An 18,248-nucleotide genomic window follows, 5' to 3' on the forward strand; every position below is an offset into this window, starting at 1 on the left:
GACAACGTACGATTGCGGCAATAGGGGGGGACTGTTGGATCGGATGGGTATGGCAAGAAGCTGTGTTTGGTGGGCCATTTTAGAGTTGTTGGCATGATAACTTGGGTTGGTGATGGAGTGAGTATGACCATGTGTGTAGGCTCGGAGAGTGAGCAAGGTGTGGGAGTTTATGAGAGGAAAGCCTATCCTGGATTGAGGTCGCATGGTGGCGATAAGGGGAGCGTGGAGGACAGTGGATGGCGCTGTAAAGGATGATACTTCGTCGGGACCGGGAGGGGTATAAGAGACTACTAAACAGAGTGTTCTACAGTTGGTGGGTTCGACAAGTGGGCTTTGAATGTTCGCGTAATGACATACGAGCGCACGCAAAGCCATACGAACAAACGCGGAACTCAAAGCAACCCAACGAACGATGATCTGGTGGTGTGTTTAGTTGGGGTTGGTGACTCTCTGATTGACCAAAAAAGGACTGTCTTTGATGAAATATCTTTCTATTACACGATGCAAGGGTTTTTCTTTGTTTTTTTTTGGACTGCATTAAATGTAGCCAGAAAAGGACTGTTTTTGATGGAACATCTTTCTATTACACGTGTAAGGGTTTTTCTGTTTTTATTTGGGCTGCATTAATGTCCCCACCCAGGTTCAGCCAGAATACAAGCTGATACCCTCACTTTGAAAAACCCATCAACGTTCCACCCAATTTCAGTTTCCAATAGTTGAACTTAACAATAAAGGGCAAGTATGTCCTTTTACCCAATATAGTTTTAATCTAAAACGGAAAACTCCTAACTCTCACAATTTTTAAATCGGACAAATCTAAACAAAGATATTATTGCTTACCTCCGTTGATCGGGACCGGTCATTATCTTCTCCCAAATTTGCACAAAAATAACATATAACAATAAAAGCCATCGCTTTAAAGAGTATTTTAAGTAAATCAATGTCAATAGTAAGCTGACAGATGAAAGAATGATCTCTCAAAATTGAAAGAACATTATTATTAATCGAGACAAACCTTAACCTTTCAATATTTTTACAAAGAATATGACTGAAGCATTTCAGTCGTGAGACTTTTACCTGGAAATGCAATGCTAGATAAACGACTTATTGATCATACTGGTGTCGTTAAATAAAGCACAATCTTACTGGAAAAGCATTATTCATTTGATTTGTATATTGAAGAGTTACCACATAAATTCCACACAATAAGTAACAGTAAGGGGAAAAAAAGTTCGTGAATAAGTGCCATATGCTGATGCATCTCACACAATATTTTTTTATTTGTTGCCATGATTCTTCTAGCTAACTACATCTACGCAATAGAATTTAGTCGAGTGACGGGATCCCTATGCATCGTGTCCATTCATTGCTCGTAACTAAGCCAGCAGAATTGACCAAGTTGTCGCAGCATTAGAGTGTTAAAATGAATTCGACAGGCTTAAGAGACGGGGGCCAGTGGCCGGCTGAGTGCGACGAGAAGGTGGCGCGCCCATATGCTGGTGTGTCGAAGGAAGAGTTGACCTCGCCTGGCATAGTTGTTCAGTTGAAGCGCCGATCGACACCCCGCGTGATCGTGCGCACATGGCTCTTGCCAGCCCACACAAGAAGGCGGATGATCGACAGTTGAGGTAGGAAGGAGGGATCTGACTTGTGTTGATAGTTTAGAGTAAGTGGGAAAAGGGGGGAGGGCATGACTTCTGCGGGGAGTGGGGTGTGACTAGAGGCAGGGAAGGGAATCAAGACAGAAGGACGGTTAGGGGAGCAGAGTTCTAAAATAAAGAGGGATGGGGAAGAAATAGTGGGGGAACTATAAGGAAAGAGGCTAAAAAGAAAACTAATTTTACAGACAATTGTATTTGCTGGATTTAATTTGGGATATCAGTAAACAAAATACAAAACAAGTAACACATGATACGGAACAAATACAAAAATGCCAAGCACATACATAAACATCAGCTCACAAGGTGAGGAAAAGGCAGCAGGAAGGAGGGAAGAGTTTATTCCAAGAGTTATTTGTTCATGAGGTTTAAGCACTAAACAGTAGCACTCAATCTTTTCTGGATACGGCTGCTGATCAGGGCAGCAATCACACGCTTCGCTTGATGACAGTACTTGACTGCTAATCTGGATCAAAACCTCAGACTAGTATGTGTGCTAAGATTATTGGAGTCGCGATGAGTTCTTCAATCAGAATCATATACTGGACGAGAGCCCACATTCCTTTACCTTCATCGTTTTCATCGGTATCCAAAGAAACCACACTTAGATAAAATATATCTGCTGGTGGATACTTCTAGAAATGAGAACAACCAGAGGTGATCTGTCCCACCAAGGAATTTTGGAGGACTGACATGGAGACTAGGAATCCTTTGTATCAGGGTGTCTTGGAAACCGATCACAGTGCTTGAGTAGGATGCCCACCCTTGTACGTTACAATCAAGTTTTATACATGTTGATCATGTATGTGTTAACGACGTGCATCAACAAACTAGTCACAGGCCGCTCACATCTAATAGCATCTAGTGACCTTCGTTAATGAATCCAGGTGAACAAAGAACCGTGTTTTGAGATGTTCAAAACGTGTAACCCACAAATTAAGTCTCTGGTGAATAAAGAAGAGGGCATTACCAGATATGGTTTTCATCAAATTGTTTTCTACGTCATAGTCAATGTCATCATGTATAGGCAATAGCTACCATTTACTAATTGATTTTCATATGATTTTACAATTAAGTTAAAATAATGGTTATATTAGAGATATCAAAACTAAATCTGAAGTCATAAATAAAAATAAACTGTATAGTAACCATACCTGACCTTTGACGATTATTACACGAGCGATGGAGCCAGTTTTAAAAAGTGACTGTGCACAGAGTATGGTTGGTTCTCTACTTCGCCGCATAGTTGGGGATGCAATTAGTAAAACAAAATACAATCGTGATATTGATCGAATCTATTAGTAATGGACTTGATGGAGATTTTTCCAAAAAGGGATTGCAATTCGAGCAATAGCTGCAAATCTGTACTTGACCTGGACATAGCTGCAAGCTATGAAGACCGTATCGCAATATTGTGTAAAAGTATAAGGGGTTTGGGGTTAAGCTTAGGAAGGATATGTGGCTTTGGAACGTACACACTGAACAATTTTATTCCTGTCTCAGAATCAATTGTATTAAAGTGGTAAATCCATCTCAGAGGGAATTGCACACTTCGTTGTGAGATGTGGCAATCAGCCTAGATCCAAGCGGTCCTTAATCGAGACAAAACCAGATAAAGACAAACGAACGCGTCAATGCCACCGGACTCTGATTGCGTCTCTAGAGAACCAATGGAAAACTGAGTAAGAGATAACTCCTGGACTTTGCGAGGTACTTAAAGTTCCTTTGTGCAGGATCCATGACGAAAGATCATGTTCGAGTTTTTGTAATGCACAATAGAGATGGTGGTTGGTTAATTAGACAGTTCCACCTAAATCAAGATTTTTCAAACTTGCCATGCTAGTCCAAGTCTTCTGGAGCATCTGGGCAAGTTGGTCTAGTTTTGAGGTCCCATTAGATCAAGAACTTTAAGCATTGGCGAGATGCACTTAGATGGACATGATCTCTCTAACATTACTGCAAGGTGGGTGTCGATCCGACGCCACAAAAAGCGATGAGTAAGAACCTGTGCAAAAGAGATAAAAACCCCAGTATACAGAAAAAGTATTAGTGGTTTTTATGTTTATTAGCTCTGAGACTCCTAAGACACAACTAGTAATTAGCAAATGCTTTTAGACGTTCCATTAATATAGCTTTTTGCAGACACTCGCACTGACGAAATCTAGTAGTAACAACCAAGCTACGAAGCTTATTATCACCATACATTCAATTTTAACTCTTCGTATGCAGGAAAGTCCAGAATTATGCCTTCAACAGCCTCTGTCCCCTGAAGAAGAAAGAGCATAATGATGCAATCAGGTGGAGATAATAAACTTCAATACTATTATCTGACATTGTCTATATACTACATGTAAAATTGATATGATACGGTTTTAAGTTTATGGTTTCTTCAAAATCGCATACCTCATTTTTTGTCAATACACGATAAACATCATCAGAGAGCCATAACCTACTACGTTGGCCTGGTTTTGTGGGACCCTGTTGGCGAACAATTTCCCTACACATACATTTCATTAAGTCATGCATACGCAATTTGTTGATTGAAAGAGAAATGATACATCTATCAATTAGAAAACTAATTCCAATATCTGGGTAAAAATCACAACTGTCCAGTATTTGTCTTACTTCATCTTTGTCCCTTCCTTCAAAGAAACAAGCAACATCTAGAAATATTTTCTTCTCCAGTTCTTGTAGTCCATCATAGCTTATTTTAAGTATTTCAAAAATTCTTTCGTCAGGAACTTCTTTCAATCTATCCAATGCACCTTTCCACTCAGCTTTACTTCTACCAAACAAGAAGGATCCCAGAACTTCCAGGGCCAATGGAAGGCCATCAGCATAATCGACCATTTGCTGAGAAAGCTCCAAATAATCATTAGTAGGATGACAATTTCTAAAGGCTTTCCAACAAAACAACTTAAGAGCTTCCCCAGGATTTAACCCATTGACCATATGCACATTATCCACGCCATGGCTAACAAGCAAATGTCGATTTCTGGTTGTAATGATGATTCTACTTCCCAACCCAAACCAATCATGCATTCCAGCTAATGCTTTTAATTGTTCTATTTGATCTACATCGTCAAGTATGACAAGAACCCTTTGATGGCGTAACCTTCTCATTATCTCTTTAGATCCGTTGTGAACATTGCATATGTTTATGTTTCTTCCTGTGAAGATTTCAGAAATAAGCTGTTTCTGCAGACGGACCAGACCTCGTGTTATAGAAACTTCTCTAATATCGGCAAGAAAGCTACTCCCATCAAATTGATCACAGATCTTGTCAAAAACAGATCTTGCAAGAGTTGTCTTACCTATTCCACCCATTCCACAAATCCCTAACATTCGAACATCATTCAAACCTATACCTAGTAATGGACCCCATTTGCTTCATTCGTGACTCCATTCCGACCAGATTGCCATTTGTGTTTAAAAACGTAGAACTCAATTTATTTGATATTTCGTCAACAATGCCTTGAATAAATTTTGATTCTTCCCTACAAATGAAGGAAGAAAAAATCAAACATGTGGAAAGTTAGCATGAGCTACAAATAGGCAAAAAAATACTTAAGCCAATACTCCCTCGTTTCTCTTTAAAAGTCGTTTTAACCTTCTAAATTTTTTTCAAAATAAATATCGTTTAACCAAATGCAACCCTCTTTCTCTTTCTCAAAAAGTCATTTTAGTTCTGTAAATTTTTTCCAAAATAAATATCGTTTGGCCAAATGCAACCCTCTCTCTCTTTCTCGAAGTATGCCTCTGTCTTCTCTCTCTCTTTCCCTCACCCCTTATCTCCTCTCTCTCTCTCTTTCTCTTTCTCTTTAAAGCTATTTATTTTTCATCGCTCATCATTGCCATTTCCCATGCACTTTCAAGAAAGGAGCAAAGAAAAAAAAAATTACATTAAAAAATTAATTTATTAAAAAACATGTAATGACTTAAAACGACTTTTAAAGAGAAATGGAGAGAGTATATAATTTTCTTTTAATTGGAATTGAATATCAATTCCAATAGATGTCAAACTATTGAATCAAAATAAGTTGAAATGAACTACTAACAATCCAAGTAACGTGAGCGAGAAACTAACAGCATAAAGTAAAAACCAACAGTATAAAAATACTATTTTCGAATTTACTTAACAGGTACATTTCCAAATATGTATAATTGTTTTAGTTTAGATGCCCTTGAAATTAGCCTTGCTTAGAGGTGGAATAAATGGGTCGGGTTAGGTAGGTCAACCTTAACCCGGCCCGCAATGAAGAGGGTTCAACCCGCCAGCAATCCCCGGGCGGGCCTGGTTGCTATATGGCAACCCGTCAACCCGATGAGTTGCTATTTGTTTGCAATAGCCAATCCACCAGGTTGACAAAAAAAAATTAAAAAGAAAATTAATTAGTTTTTTCAAGTTTCTCTCATTTTTTTAATTCTTTTAATTAAACTCTTACAAATAATTTTACACAATAATATTAAACTATACTTCTAAATCATAAATATTAAAATGTATAAAATTTCGTAATATTTGACACATTGTTATTATTATTTTTTATGGTATGTAAAATATAAAAAAATTAAATACTGAAGTCTTATTCTCAAATTTCCATGTCTTGTATAAAATATAATTCATTCTTATGCTAAAGTTTCATCAATTGAATGAATAAATCTAATTTTCTTATATTACAATTTTATTGTATTAAAATTGAATTAATATTTGAAATGTTAATAAAAAAAATTAATTTAATTGAATTATTGATATTTGAAAAGTTAATTAAAAACAATTACATTTATTCATTTATAAATCGTTAATTATTTATTTGAAAAGTTAACTAAATAAAACAAAATCAAAAATTTTTTTTAAAAAAAAGGGGGGTTAACACGGCCCGACCCGTAGCCTAACCCGGCAGGTTAGGGTTGGCGGGCAGGGTTGGGCCAGGCATTCCCCCAAAAATGGCGGGCCTAACCCGGCCTGCCTTTGTTGGCGGGCGGGTTAGGACCAACCCGCCAAAAGCAGTAACCCGTCGTGAGCCAAGTCGGGTTGGGCTGGACGGGTTACTTTCCCAACTCTAGCCTTGCTCTCTATTCATGAATTAGCTAACAGATAGACGCATTTGTATGCGATTAATTAGTTTGAGAAGCTTTCCTTCAAGCCATCAGAACAGTGAGAAAAAGATCTCTGCACTGGCTATCTATTTTGAAACGAGTATTGGTGTTACCTATCCCCCAAATGCCATCCAGAGATATTAGCAATCTTTGTCATGGCAACCCTCCAACTTTGCACCTTTTCCAAATCTTCCCTGAAATTCTTTTCGTGATCCCGAAAAGCTTTCTCAAAGCTTCCTGACTGTTTTCTAACTTCGGATGGAGTGACATTGTAGAAAACTGGCAAAACTATCTGACCCATTGCTTTCATGCATTCCAAAATCTTCGCTAATTCATCCAAGCACCATGTCGAAGAAACATAATTTTCTGAAAAAACAACGAGTGCAAACCTAGATTCTTCAATTGCTTTAAAGAGTTCTGACGATATTACCTTTCCTCTTTCAAGTCTGTGGTTATCTTTGAAGGTGAATATTCCTTTCTGATCCAACGCAGAATACAAATGACCAGTGAAGTTTTTGCGCGTATCTTCTCCTCTGAAACTCAAGAACACATCATATTTCCATCCAGATGCTATTTTGCTTTGCATACTGTGGAAGCCATTACAAAACTATTGGAGACAGATTAAGTCATTAAACCAAACCTGCAGAACAGAAAATTTAAAAGTTGAAGAACTTTTTAGAATTGCGTTATTGATGAAGAAAAAGCAATGGAGATTTCGCATTATTTCCCCTCAAGAAATACAAAAGTATTCAACACTTACAACATGAAGAGCCTTCGTTTCTTGCAATCACAGATGGCGAAAACTTGTTATGATATTTCAATAATTAACTCTAGAAGACTGAACATATACAGAGTGATTTTGATTTATGATAATGAAAAAGTAAAGTTCGTGGAGGTATCATAGAATGCCTTTCTGTTTTATTTTAATTATCACTCCATCTTCAAATTAAGCCGATCAGGACCACTACTCCGAAGAGAGTCTTGTATCCTTGCTTCCAGTTTTGATTTATAGTATCTAAATTCTTTATATTATTGACGTCAAAATTCTTTGTATCCTTGCTTCTAGTTGTCAAACATTTTGAAAGGTAACGCTGTTTGGTTGAGGGTTATATGAGATTATTGAGGTAATATCATTTTATATTACTTGATTATTATGTTTGGTTGTCAAGTAATATAAGATTCTAATAATCTTTTAATACCAATAGTAGTTACTGTTGGTAATATGCAAACTAATTATATTAGCTTTATTTTAAGATTATTCGATAATCTCATTTTTGTTATAATTTTACTCCTTACTAATAAAATTTTAGGATAATAATGCCCTTGTTTTAAAAACAATTTATAAAAATACCAATTGACTATATTATCTTTATATACAAAGTTTTTAGGACTTAAATACCCTTAGAATTTAAAAAAATTACCAAAGGGTGGTGGTCGAATCTAGCCACCACTGCCAATTGTCGGCAACCACCGCTGACGGCGACGAAATAGCTCACGGCCAGCCTTATCTGGCTGGCTGTGCGCCGCTAAGGCTATTTCTAGCTATGGATCACAGATCATAGCTGTAAATAGCCAGATCTGGCCTTTCACGGCTAGATCTGTGGCCGTGAAAGGCCAGATATTTGGTCTTGAGACGGCCGTCATTTCATGGCTAGATCTCCACTATCGTCGCCTACAGCGGTGGTGGTAGACCGCCGATAGTGGCTTAGGGTGAATAGGGGTATTTTTGTTAAATTTTAAACTTTTTTATTATTGGGGTATTTTAGCAAAATCTGAAATGTAAGGGGTTAAAAGAATTATTCAAAAAATAATATAATATTAATATTAAAAAAAGGAGGGCAATTTAGTAATTTATATAACATATCCACCAATTTATTCGAATCAACTAAACACATTTTTCTAAACATTCCGATAATCTATCTTGTTATTAATATAATATTTCTTGAACCAAATTATTGAGGTTTATTCAAATCGAATAAATATAATTAGATAATTATTTTAAAACAATTTTGCAGCTCTCCCCAAATAGAAATTCTTGGTTTCGCCCTTCAACAATAGCATTCTCATATATATTATGCACGAACAAAGCACAAACTGCCGAAGAAAACAGATTAATTACAAAAATAAAATAAACAAAAACATACTTGTTCTGGCGACTTGAAGAACCTCTGTTTGTTGAATTTGGAAACTGCTGAAGAAAAAATGGCGAAATCAATTAGTTAAATCAAGAATTTCAAGAGAAAATGTATATATCACCCTTTAAAATTACAGTTGGACCCCGTATGTTTCAGAATTGTACATAAAAATATTTTGATACTCTGGATTCATTTTCCAAAAAACAAATACAAGAAGTAATATGGAACAAGCACCCACAAAAACCATAGCGAGTCCAAGAATTATTTGTTCATGAGGTTTAAGCAATCAAACGGTATCACTTCAATCTTTTTGGATACGGCTGCTGATCAATGAAGTAGTAATCACAGCTTCGCTTGATGAGAGTACTTTTTACTGCTAATCTATCAGGATCGAAAACCTCAAAACTAGTACAGCTACTAAGATTATTGGATGCTCTGATGAATTCGTCAATATCAGAATCTGTTGGCTGATTTGTTCAGCTCAACCATAAACACAAACAACACAACAGATTTCCGAGAAAAATGAGAATGAAGAAAATAATCAGAAAAATCAGCAATTACGTTATTGCTGAAGAAGAAGCAATGGAGATTTCGCAATATTTCCTCCCAAGAAATACAGAAGTATCGAAGACTTACAGTTACAACTTGCAAAGCCTTCGTTTCTTGCAATCATTTCAATAATGGAAGACTACACATATACAGAGTGATTTTGATTCATGACAATGAGAAAGCAAAGTTCGCGGAGGTCCCATAGGATGCTTTAAGTGTTGATGTTAAAGTTCGTGGAAGTATCATAGAATGCTTCAAGTTGTGATGATAAAGTTCGTGGAGGTATTATAAAACGCGTCTTCAGTCTTGGCTATGAACAGTTTTTCACGTTTAATAAAACTCCCCGTATTATCCCTGTAGTTTTAAACCTATCCGAAATATCCAACTACTTCTCCTGCCGTTAATTTTTACCGTTAAAACTAATTTTTGACCCATTTTGGCCATTATTGACCTTAAAAATAAGTTTATCATTTAAAAAAAAGTACTAAAATTTTCCAAGAAAAATCTTAAAAGTACTAAAAAATCGTAAAAAAAATTTGGAAAAAAAAAAAACTACCCATTTAGAAGAATTTAATTTTATTATTATTATTTTTTTGCTTGCTTAATTGTTTTAAAATTTTCTTATGTTTTAGGAAAATTTATTGAATATTTAATATTAAATTAATTTTTTTCGAAAAATTTAGATGTTTTTCTTAATTTCATAGTAACTTATTTTAAGATAATTTGGTCATTTCATAAGTCAAAACAGGTCAAAAAGTAGTTTTAACGGAAAAAACTAATGGCTGGAGAGGTAGTTAGATAATTCGGATAACACAAGGACTAGTTGGAATTTTGTAAACTATAGCGTACTGGATGGTACATGTCCAATTTAATAGGTAAATCAATTTAAATCCGTGAGGTTTGGGCCAAACTTAGGGCCCATAGGTTCCACTGGCATTAGTTTTTTCGATTGAAACTAACTCTTAAACGATTTTTATTCTTAAAGATCTTCTTCTAAGGTAGACAGTTTGTATGAAATATCTTATATCCTAGAAAATAAAAAAATCCAAGATACTATTCCTCCCATTGTAAATCCTTATACAACCTTTTCCAAGTCCTCGTCTTCTTTGTCTAAAACCTTTAAAACTCTTGTTAGACCTTCCAGAAAGTCAGTCAAAGAGTATGTCCAGACTAGTACTTTTGACAAGTGTCAAATTCCAATCACAACCCAAGAACAATATGTTACTTTAGAAATCCCTCAAGAATCCATTACTCAATGGATCCATGAAGGATACTCTCATGTACACTTTGGCGCTATCCGACTCGCCCTATCATATCATGGCAGAAAAGGACTCCCAGTATCTGTTCGAACTGCTTTATTGGACACCAGATTTGTCCAATATCAACATGCTTGTATAGGGACAGCACAGACAACTTTGAATGTTGGGACAGTCATTATGACACTGTTTTCTAATTTCAACATGTCCCTCTCTGATGTTCATTGCTCAAAGGCTCTTAAAGTTCAATTACAGATCGTTGGGGCAGATTTAAATCCAAAAAGTATTGCAACTACTTTGCATTATCAAATAGTTTAGCGAATCCAAGACCATGCTCTTGATCTCGCTATCCCTACAACTACTGATGCACTGCTCCTTACTATTGACTCTCAGAATTCTCCTCACTGCATCAATATTCCCAGAAAAATTTTCAGAGATGATTTGATTAAATTGTTACCCGACTCTTGGGTGACGAATTACGAGTCTCTTAACAAAAAAGAAACTCTGGTGGTTTCTACAGAATCTACCATGCATGATAACTGTGACGGAACAACAACTATCAGATTTAAGTCTCCAGTAACTCCCAGTGCTCCACCTTTGAATTTTCGACAAACTCAATTCATGATTACTCCGGTCATACCCACTACAGTAGTACGGAAACCTGGACTTTCCATTCATTCTTTTCAACAATCTGGTGCTCCTGTTTATCATCAATATGATCCAGTCACTGGTCACACTCCATTTGATCTTGACTGCCAATGCTCGGAATGCCGTGATGATCCTATTTGGGAAATCGATGAGCATTATCTTCCAAGATGAAACTATTTCAACCAGAAAAAGGAGAAAGCTCGCTACAGTTAGACATATCTTCATTCCCGATTTGAAGACCATGATCCTGAAGTTGGTCTTCTTGGTCAACCGTCTGGCAAATTTGACTATTATGTCAAATATTCTCCACCAGCCAGAAAAGATTTACCATCCAATAATCCCTCACGGGACATCCCTTCGAAACCTCAACCTAAATCACCTTTACAACTATCCAAACCTACTAAATCACCTTACTTCAAACAGCCTTTACCATGTTATCAACAGTCCCTCAGGTGGATTGCCAAAGAAAATAAACCAACCCATTCACCCCTTGCTCATACTCCACCTATTTAGTCCGTTATGATGATCCAACCCCCGAGCCCACAAAGATAGGACATCATTTCAATTATGACACAGAATTTCCTTCCCTTCAAGAAATTGCCACTCAACAACCAAAAGTGGTTCATTCCAAAATTATAGGCCTGATGGATCCACACCCAAACTCTCCCAAGTTGAAGCAGTTCTCAATTGACAGACTGAAAATGCTTTAGCCCAAAACAAAACCATTACCAGACTTGAACAAAAACTGGATTTAGTAGCTCATCAGGTGGACTCTCAGTCTCAAAACCAAACTATGCTAATTTCTTGGCTACAAAACAAATTGATCATCTCCAAAACCAGATTGATCAGTTCCATCAGGAATTGATGCACATTGTCAGCAACTCTCATGGCTATTCAGCTCAGTTTCTCCAGAAGGAAGCAGAAATGAAGTCATTAAAAACCCAAATGGCATCGCTTCAACAACAATATCTTAAGCAAAAACTCAGACAACCACAGACTTTCCCTGAAATGTCATTGATACCAAACCCTTTTGACTCCACAACAGCATGGCCACAACCCTCTTTTTCCCCTTTCCCAAAAATTAGCTAACCTTTGGTCTCACCTCATATACCTTCAGGTGTTGTTCAAGCTTTTGGCAACACTGAACAGTTATATGCCAAGCTCCGTAAAGAACGTGATGAAAAGATCAAGCTGGAATGAGAACAAAAGAAGCGAGAAAAGTATTCTGCTAGACAGCAGACTCCATTAGCTGATATTCCAGACTCTTTCTCTTCCACTCATTCAGATCCTCCATCTCCTAGGCCTCATCGTCTTTATCTAAGGATAAGGCTCTAATGCACATAATGATGATGGAAGACCACCAACCTTCTGCTAATCCTGACTCTTCAGAAAATCCCGTCTCTTCCAATTTTATGAGCTCTTTTTTAAGAGACATGGCAGAAAGGCAACGTCTTGCCGCTTTGGGTCTTTCTCAGGATTCTCTATCTACCTCTCACATAGAATCAGAAGCTGATATACCTTCGACTGATGAATCATTTGAAAGTGACTTTGACTCTGACAGTAATACTTCTGATCAACATCCTAATGTTTATCCCCAACTGATGACCCATCAACCTGAATCGTCAAGACCACCTGTTGTTTCTGAGGTCGGTGATGAGATGCCTGAAGGAGATGATTCCATTCCAAACTTTCCGCCTATGTATCGACAATCTCATCATACTCCGGCTGAACGTGACTCTTATACAGCTTCAACAAAGCTCCACACTTTTACCGTCGATGATCTTCATCCACACAAATGGAGAACTTGGATGTATGAATTTCGGGCCTGGTTACAAGCTGAGATGCTAAAACCTAATGCCCAAGTCTCTATTGTACTTACACAGTTTACAGCTAGATTTGGTGGCATTCTTCGTGATTGGTGGATAAGTCTTTAGGAGTATAGACAAAATTTGTTCATCCAAATGCCAGATATTAACAAACTCTGTATCTTCTGTATGATGAATTCTGTGGATTACCTCACCTTTATGAGAACCAGGTCAAAGAAGAATATTTCAAGATGCGATGCTGTTCTCTAAAAAAGAAAGATCTTGACAGGCATTACAAAGAGATGGTAAAACGATATCATATACTTAGGGATATGGATAATCCTAACATGAAGCAAGCCTTTTTGGCATCTATTCTTGAATCCTTAAGTCATTAAGCAACCAAGCTTATGCAGTCCCAGAACAAACAACTTGGATCCACTTCTCTTGGCGAAATTTATTAGTTTGTTATTCTTGCTCTAGAAAAGCTCTATTCTAAAAAAAAATTTTTTGATAATTATATGAAGCGTTCTAAAAAGCTGACAAAGGTTTGTCAAAGACCAGACTTACAGATCAAATGCAAATCAGATCGCTCATGTTCTTGTCCTACCAAGAAGAAGTTTCATTCTAGACGCATCAAGTTTTCTCCACCTAATGCTCCGGCTAGACGTAGATTTCAATGTTTCAAGCACCGCAAGTTTCTTTAGAAAAGGAAACGCAAAGGCAAACGGTCTAATCGATGTTATTTGTGCAACAGCCCAGGTCATTTTGCAAAAAATTGTCCAAACAAGCTCAAGCAGTCAGTTAAAATGATGCAACAACTTTCTCAGCTCACCGATATAGATTTTTCTGATGGTGATGTTGAAAGTTGGTTTTCCATGGATGAAGAACCCACTTCATACACTATTTTCCAGTTTGCAGCCACTGATACTAAGTCCTCTAATTCAGATGATTGCCACTATTTCTACCATATCCAATAGGCACCACAATCCCTTCCATCATTAGCCTTCTCATGTCACATACCTACAGCAAAAGTTCAGATCTTCCCCACCAAATACTCCAAGCCCATTTCAGTCATAGCATTTTTTTATATAGGTGCTACTCGTACCATTATCAACCCTAAGATCCTCCCATCCTCTCAGTGGAAACCTCATCAGGAGGTCTTCTACACGGCTAATAGTGAGACTTTCACTACTCATCTAATCAGCAAACCCATTAAAATCCAAATTTTCCCAAGCTGTTTCACTTTTCATAAAGTTCTTGGTTCCGATCTACCTGGCAAAGATATGGTTATAGGTTTTGATGTTTGCTCTAAACTCAATAAACTTATAATCCTCCCTGATGGTGTTCGGTACAAGATGTTTTTTCAATCCTGGAGCACTCAGCCTAATTTATTTCAGAATGAAGGCAATCCTATTGAGTAGATCAAGACCCAGCTTATTTCCCGCTCTTGCGCAGATTCTCATTCTGATTTTCTCACTAAATGTGCTCATCCATTATGGAAGAATTCATATTTCTTTATCCGTCTTCCATTCATCAAGAGCGAAGATATCAATCCCACTAAAGCTAGTCATTCCGGCATGTCACCAGAACATCTCAGTCTAGCTCAACAAGAATGTACTTAGCTTTTATCTCAAGGATTGATTGAACCCACAGACTCTAAATGGGCATGTGAAGCTTTTTATGTCAATAAACGGGTAGAATAGGCCAGAGGAAAACTCAGACTTGTTATCAATTATCAGCCATTGAATTTCTTTCCCCGTGATGATAAATTTCCTCTGCCTTTCAGACAAGTTCTTTTTGCAAATCTCCATAATGCAACGATGTTTTCCAAATTTGATCTCAAAGCTGGATTTTGGCAACTTGGAATTCATCCTGATGATCATCATAAGACTGCTTTCTGCATTCCCAATCAACATTACCAGTGGACAATCATGCATTTTGGACTTAAAGTCGCTCATTCCCTGTTTCAGAAAGCCATGACGAAGATTTTTGCTCCCCTTCTGCATACATGTCTCATTTATATCGATGATATCTTTCTCTTTTCAAAGGATAAGGAATCTCATATCCGTCTTCTTCGTGACTTTGCTGATATCATCCACACTTATGGTATCATGCTCTCTGAGAAGAAAATGCAGTTAGGACAAACAAAGATTGATTTTCTTGGTATGGTGATTGTTGATGGCAAGTATGATCTTCAGCCTCATATTGCTAATGAATTGCAAAAATTCCCAGATGTTCTCACAACCAAGAAAGAAATACAACAATTCTTAGGAATTGCCAATTACATGCGCAGTTTCATTCGCAACATTTCTCGTTTCACTACTCCACTTTCCCAGATACTTAAGAAGAATCCTCTAGAGTGTTTGAAAAGCAGACAAATGCAGTCAAAAGTCTCAAGCGCGCATCCTTTCATACGCAGCCGTTGAAGATTCCTTCTTCGGGGAAACGCATTCTTTAGACAGATGCTAGTGACACTCATTGGGGTACAGTGCTTTTTGAACAAGATAAGGACAAGGTACGACATTTGTGTGGATACCAGAGTGGACAATTCAAACCACACCAGTATCATTATCATTTTACTTTCAAGGAAGTATTAGCAGTAAAAAATACCATTGAAAGGTTTGAATTCCACCTTGTTGGACATCATTTCTTTGTTGAAACGGATATGAAGTCTTTTGATCGAATGCTACGTTTCCACAAGAAAAAGGTTTCGTATCAGCAGTTACTTCGTTGGGCAGAATGGTTCAATAAATATTCCTTCACCGTCTAGCATATCAAAGGTCACACCAACACCACTGTAGATTATTTATCTAGACCTAAAACTAAACAAGTTGGTTTCATGAACCCTAGATCCAAACCTCTTCCATGTTTCATGTTCCAACCATTAACCCAGTCTAGTTCCTGTTCATCATCCTCTTCACCAAAGCATACCCCAGACGTCCCTCCTAGATTCGATGACCTTGTTCGAACTCGTACCATTGATGAAAATGCTACCACCCTCATGTTTTCTTACCAACTTCAATGCATTGAAAAATGTGGTCAATCCATGTATGATATGTTAGGGGTCCATCCAGATTTTCTCTTTTCAAAAATCTTTTTGTTTACCTCCAGGACTTGATATCATATTTCCAGAAGAATTATTATAGTTTTTTTGGTATATGTTACACCAATTCCACATTGCCATTCAATTCGCGATCCATCATATGTTGAAAATAATTTTCCAATATCAGTCAACCTCAACCCCTGAATTACGCTTTTTGATGACTTTTCTCCGATGGTTCAAAACCCTAGACAAATGAAAATCTGTGTTTGCTCACCAACTTGCCCGGTACAAAAGTCCTATGTCTACCAAAATGGCATGGTCTATCATATTTTTTCACAGACATCACTCCATCAGATCTGATGGTCTATATTTTTCACAGCATTAAGTCACATTTCATCGGTCTTATCCATATGACCTCGTCCATAATATGTTTGATTATCCTGTTGAGACTAGATCAATTCAAAAAATCCTTTTTGAAAAAAATCATATCATTCCAAATGCAATATGGCCATCTTTTCACGATGATGCTCCGTGGGAACTCTTTCCTCCAGACTACACTGAGAAATTATTCCAAGCCAAACAGACATGCATACGTTCCATCAATGCTCAATTCGATACCGATTCAGCCTATCCAAAATGGTGGTACCTGGACTCATAGCCAGATACTGTGTAGGAAGAAGAGCTTCAGCAGTTTCGTAATTACTATCTCCATAAATCCAGGCGACAACAATACATGCATGCACCCAGTATATCTGCAAAGCAAGCATCTCAGATTCCAGACATTTCTTCGGATACTTATCCAGATATATCTCCCCGACAAATCCCTGCTGACTGGATTCAATCAATGGGTTGTCTCGACTTCTAGGATGAAGACTCGTGGTACGTTACCAACTTATCAGACGATTAAAGATCTGCGTGTCTTAAAATATATAGTTGTGTCTTTTATGTAAAATAGGAGTGGACTAAATGGTAATTTGCCTTTTCAATGTAATATCTCCTGTATCCTTTGTAAAAAGTCAAATATTGTAAGATTACGTTTTGTCAAGAATTGTAGGCTATGTAATATTAAAAAATAAAAAAATAAAAAAGTCAAAAAGGTTAGTCTTGTATTTAATGTCTTATTTATAAGTGGTTGTATCCCTTTTATTTATAAATAAAGGCTTTTACCTTCTCGGGAGGAGGAGGAACTTTGTTGTAAACTTTGTAAACACTTTTGTTTATTTCTCTCACTCTTCTTTTCCATATTTTCTCTACACTTCCATACTTTCTCTACACATCTTCACTTAAATTCTTCCATGTTTCTTTCATACTTCTAACTTTCTCTCAACCTCAAGGGTGTTGTAATACTTTGATAATGTTATAGATAACAAAAGATCCCAATATGCTTTTAATTTATGTTCTTTAATATGTTTAATATTTATGAAAAACATATCAATATAACATCGTTAATCTTCAAGATAATATATCTTAGTAGTAATAATATATTTTTATTAATAAAAAATTCATCGAATCAAACACTGGGTTAGAGTTGTTTTTGGCAAATGAATATTGGCAAAGTTGATCTAATAATTTTTTAATAAGAATAATGCTAGACAAACAAAAGGGTGCGTTCGTTTCCTTATTTTTGCCCTGTCTTATTCTTATCATTTCTAAAATACACATTTATTTTTCTATTCTGAAAATATTATTATATTTTATTCAATTATTTTTAAACTCATAAGTTTGTTAATTTAACTAAACACAAAAAAAAAAAAAAAAAGTTTAGAAATTGACAAAAACACTTCTACCCACCCATATTTGTCAAATTCCAGCCACCATCGTCGGAAGATAGCCAAAATCTGGTATAATAGCCCACTACCGGCTGGATCTGGCCGGTAGTGCACCGATCTAGCCTTTTTCGGTCAGATCTACTGTGGATCTGGCTAAAAAATGTCAGATCTATGGTCAAAGACGACTAGATCTTTGGCTGTAGCTAGTCATCAACGACGACCAAGATATGGACGTCGTTGACGACCAAACGCGGCCAGATCTAGCCATCAATGGCCGTATCTAGTTGT

At 36.9% G+C, this 18,248-nt stretch overlaps 2 protein-coding genes across 4 annotated transcripts; both read right to left on the reverse strand.

The window, feature by feature from the left end:
* Nucleotides 1-3,534: 3,534 nt before the first annotated feature.
* Nucleotides 3,535-5,014, reverse strand: LOC116109232 (TMV resistance protein N-like). Its single transcript, XM_031395464.1, has 3 exons — nucleotides 4,062-5,014; nucleotides 3,862-3,924; nucleotides 3,535-3,663 (listed from the first exon to the last, which is right to left on the reverse strand). The coding sequence occupies exons 1-3, from the start codon at nucleotides 5,001-5,003 to the stop codon at nucleotides 3,535-3,537; spliced, it is 1,134 nt and encodes a 377-aa protein (XP_031251324.1). The 5' UTR covers nucleotides 5,004-5,014.
* On the reverse strand, nucleotides 4,926-9,629 carry LOC116109244 (TMV resistance protein N-like). 3 transcript variants are annotated; one of them, XM_031395482.1, is made up of 4 exons: nucleotides 9,129-9,629; nucleotides 8,900-8,943; nucleotides 6,869-7,395; nucleotides 4,926-5,155 (listed from the first exon to the last, which is right to left on the reverse strand). In XM_031395482.1, the coding sequence occupies exons 3-4, from the start codon at nucleotides 7,339-7,341 to the stop codon at nucleotides 5,011-5,013; spliced, it is 618 nt and encodes a 205-aa protein (XP_031251342.1). In that variant the 5' UTR covers nucleotides 7,342-7,395; nucleotides 8,900-8,943; nucleotides 9,129-9,629; the 3' UTR covers nucleotides 4,926-5,010. The 3 variants fall into 3 exon arrangements, with proteins under 3 accessions (XP_031251342.1, XP_031251340.1, XP_031251343.1); XM_031395480.1 differs by having other exon boundaries at nucleotides 8,900-8,946; XM_031395483.1 differs by having other exon boundaries at nucleotides 9,527-9,619.
* Nucleotides 9,630-18,248: the final 8,619 nt, after the last annotated feature.

Source organism: Pistacia vera, unplaced genomic scaffold, assembly GCF_008641045.1.
Source record: "Pistacia vera cultivar Batoury unplaced genomic scaffold, PisVer_v2 Contig576, whole genome shotgun sequence".
In the NCBI taxonomy this organism is placed as follows: domain Eukaryota; kingdom Viridiplantae; phylum Streptophyta; class Magnoliopsida; order Sapindales; family Anacardiaceae; genus Pistacia; species Pistacia vera.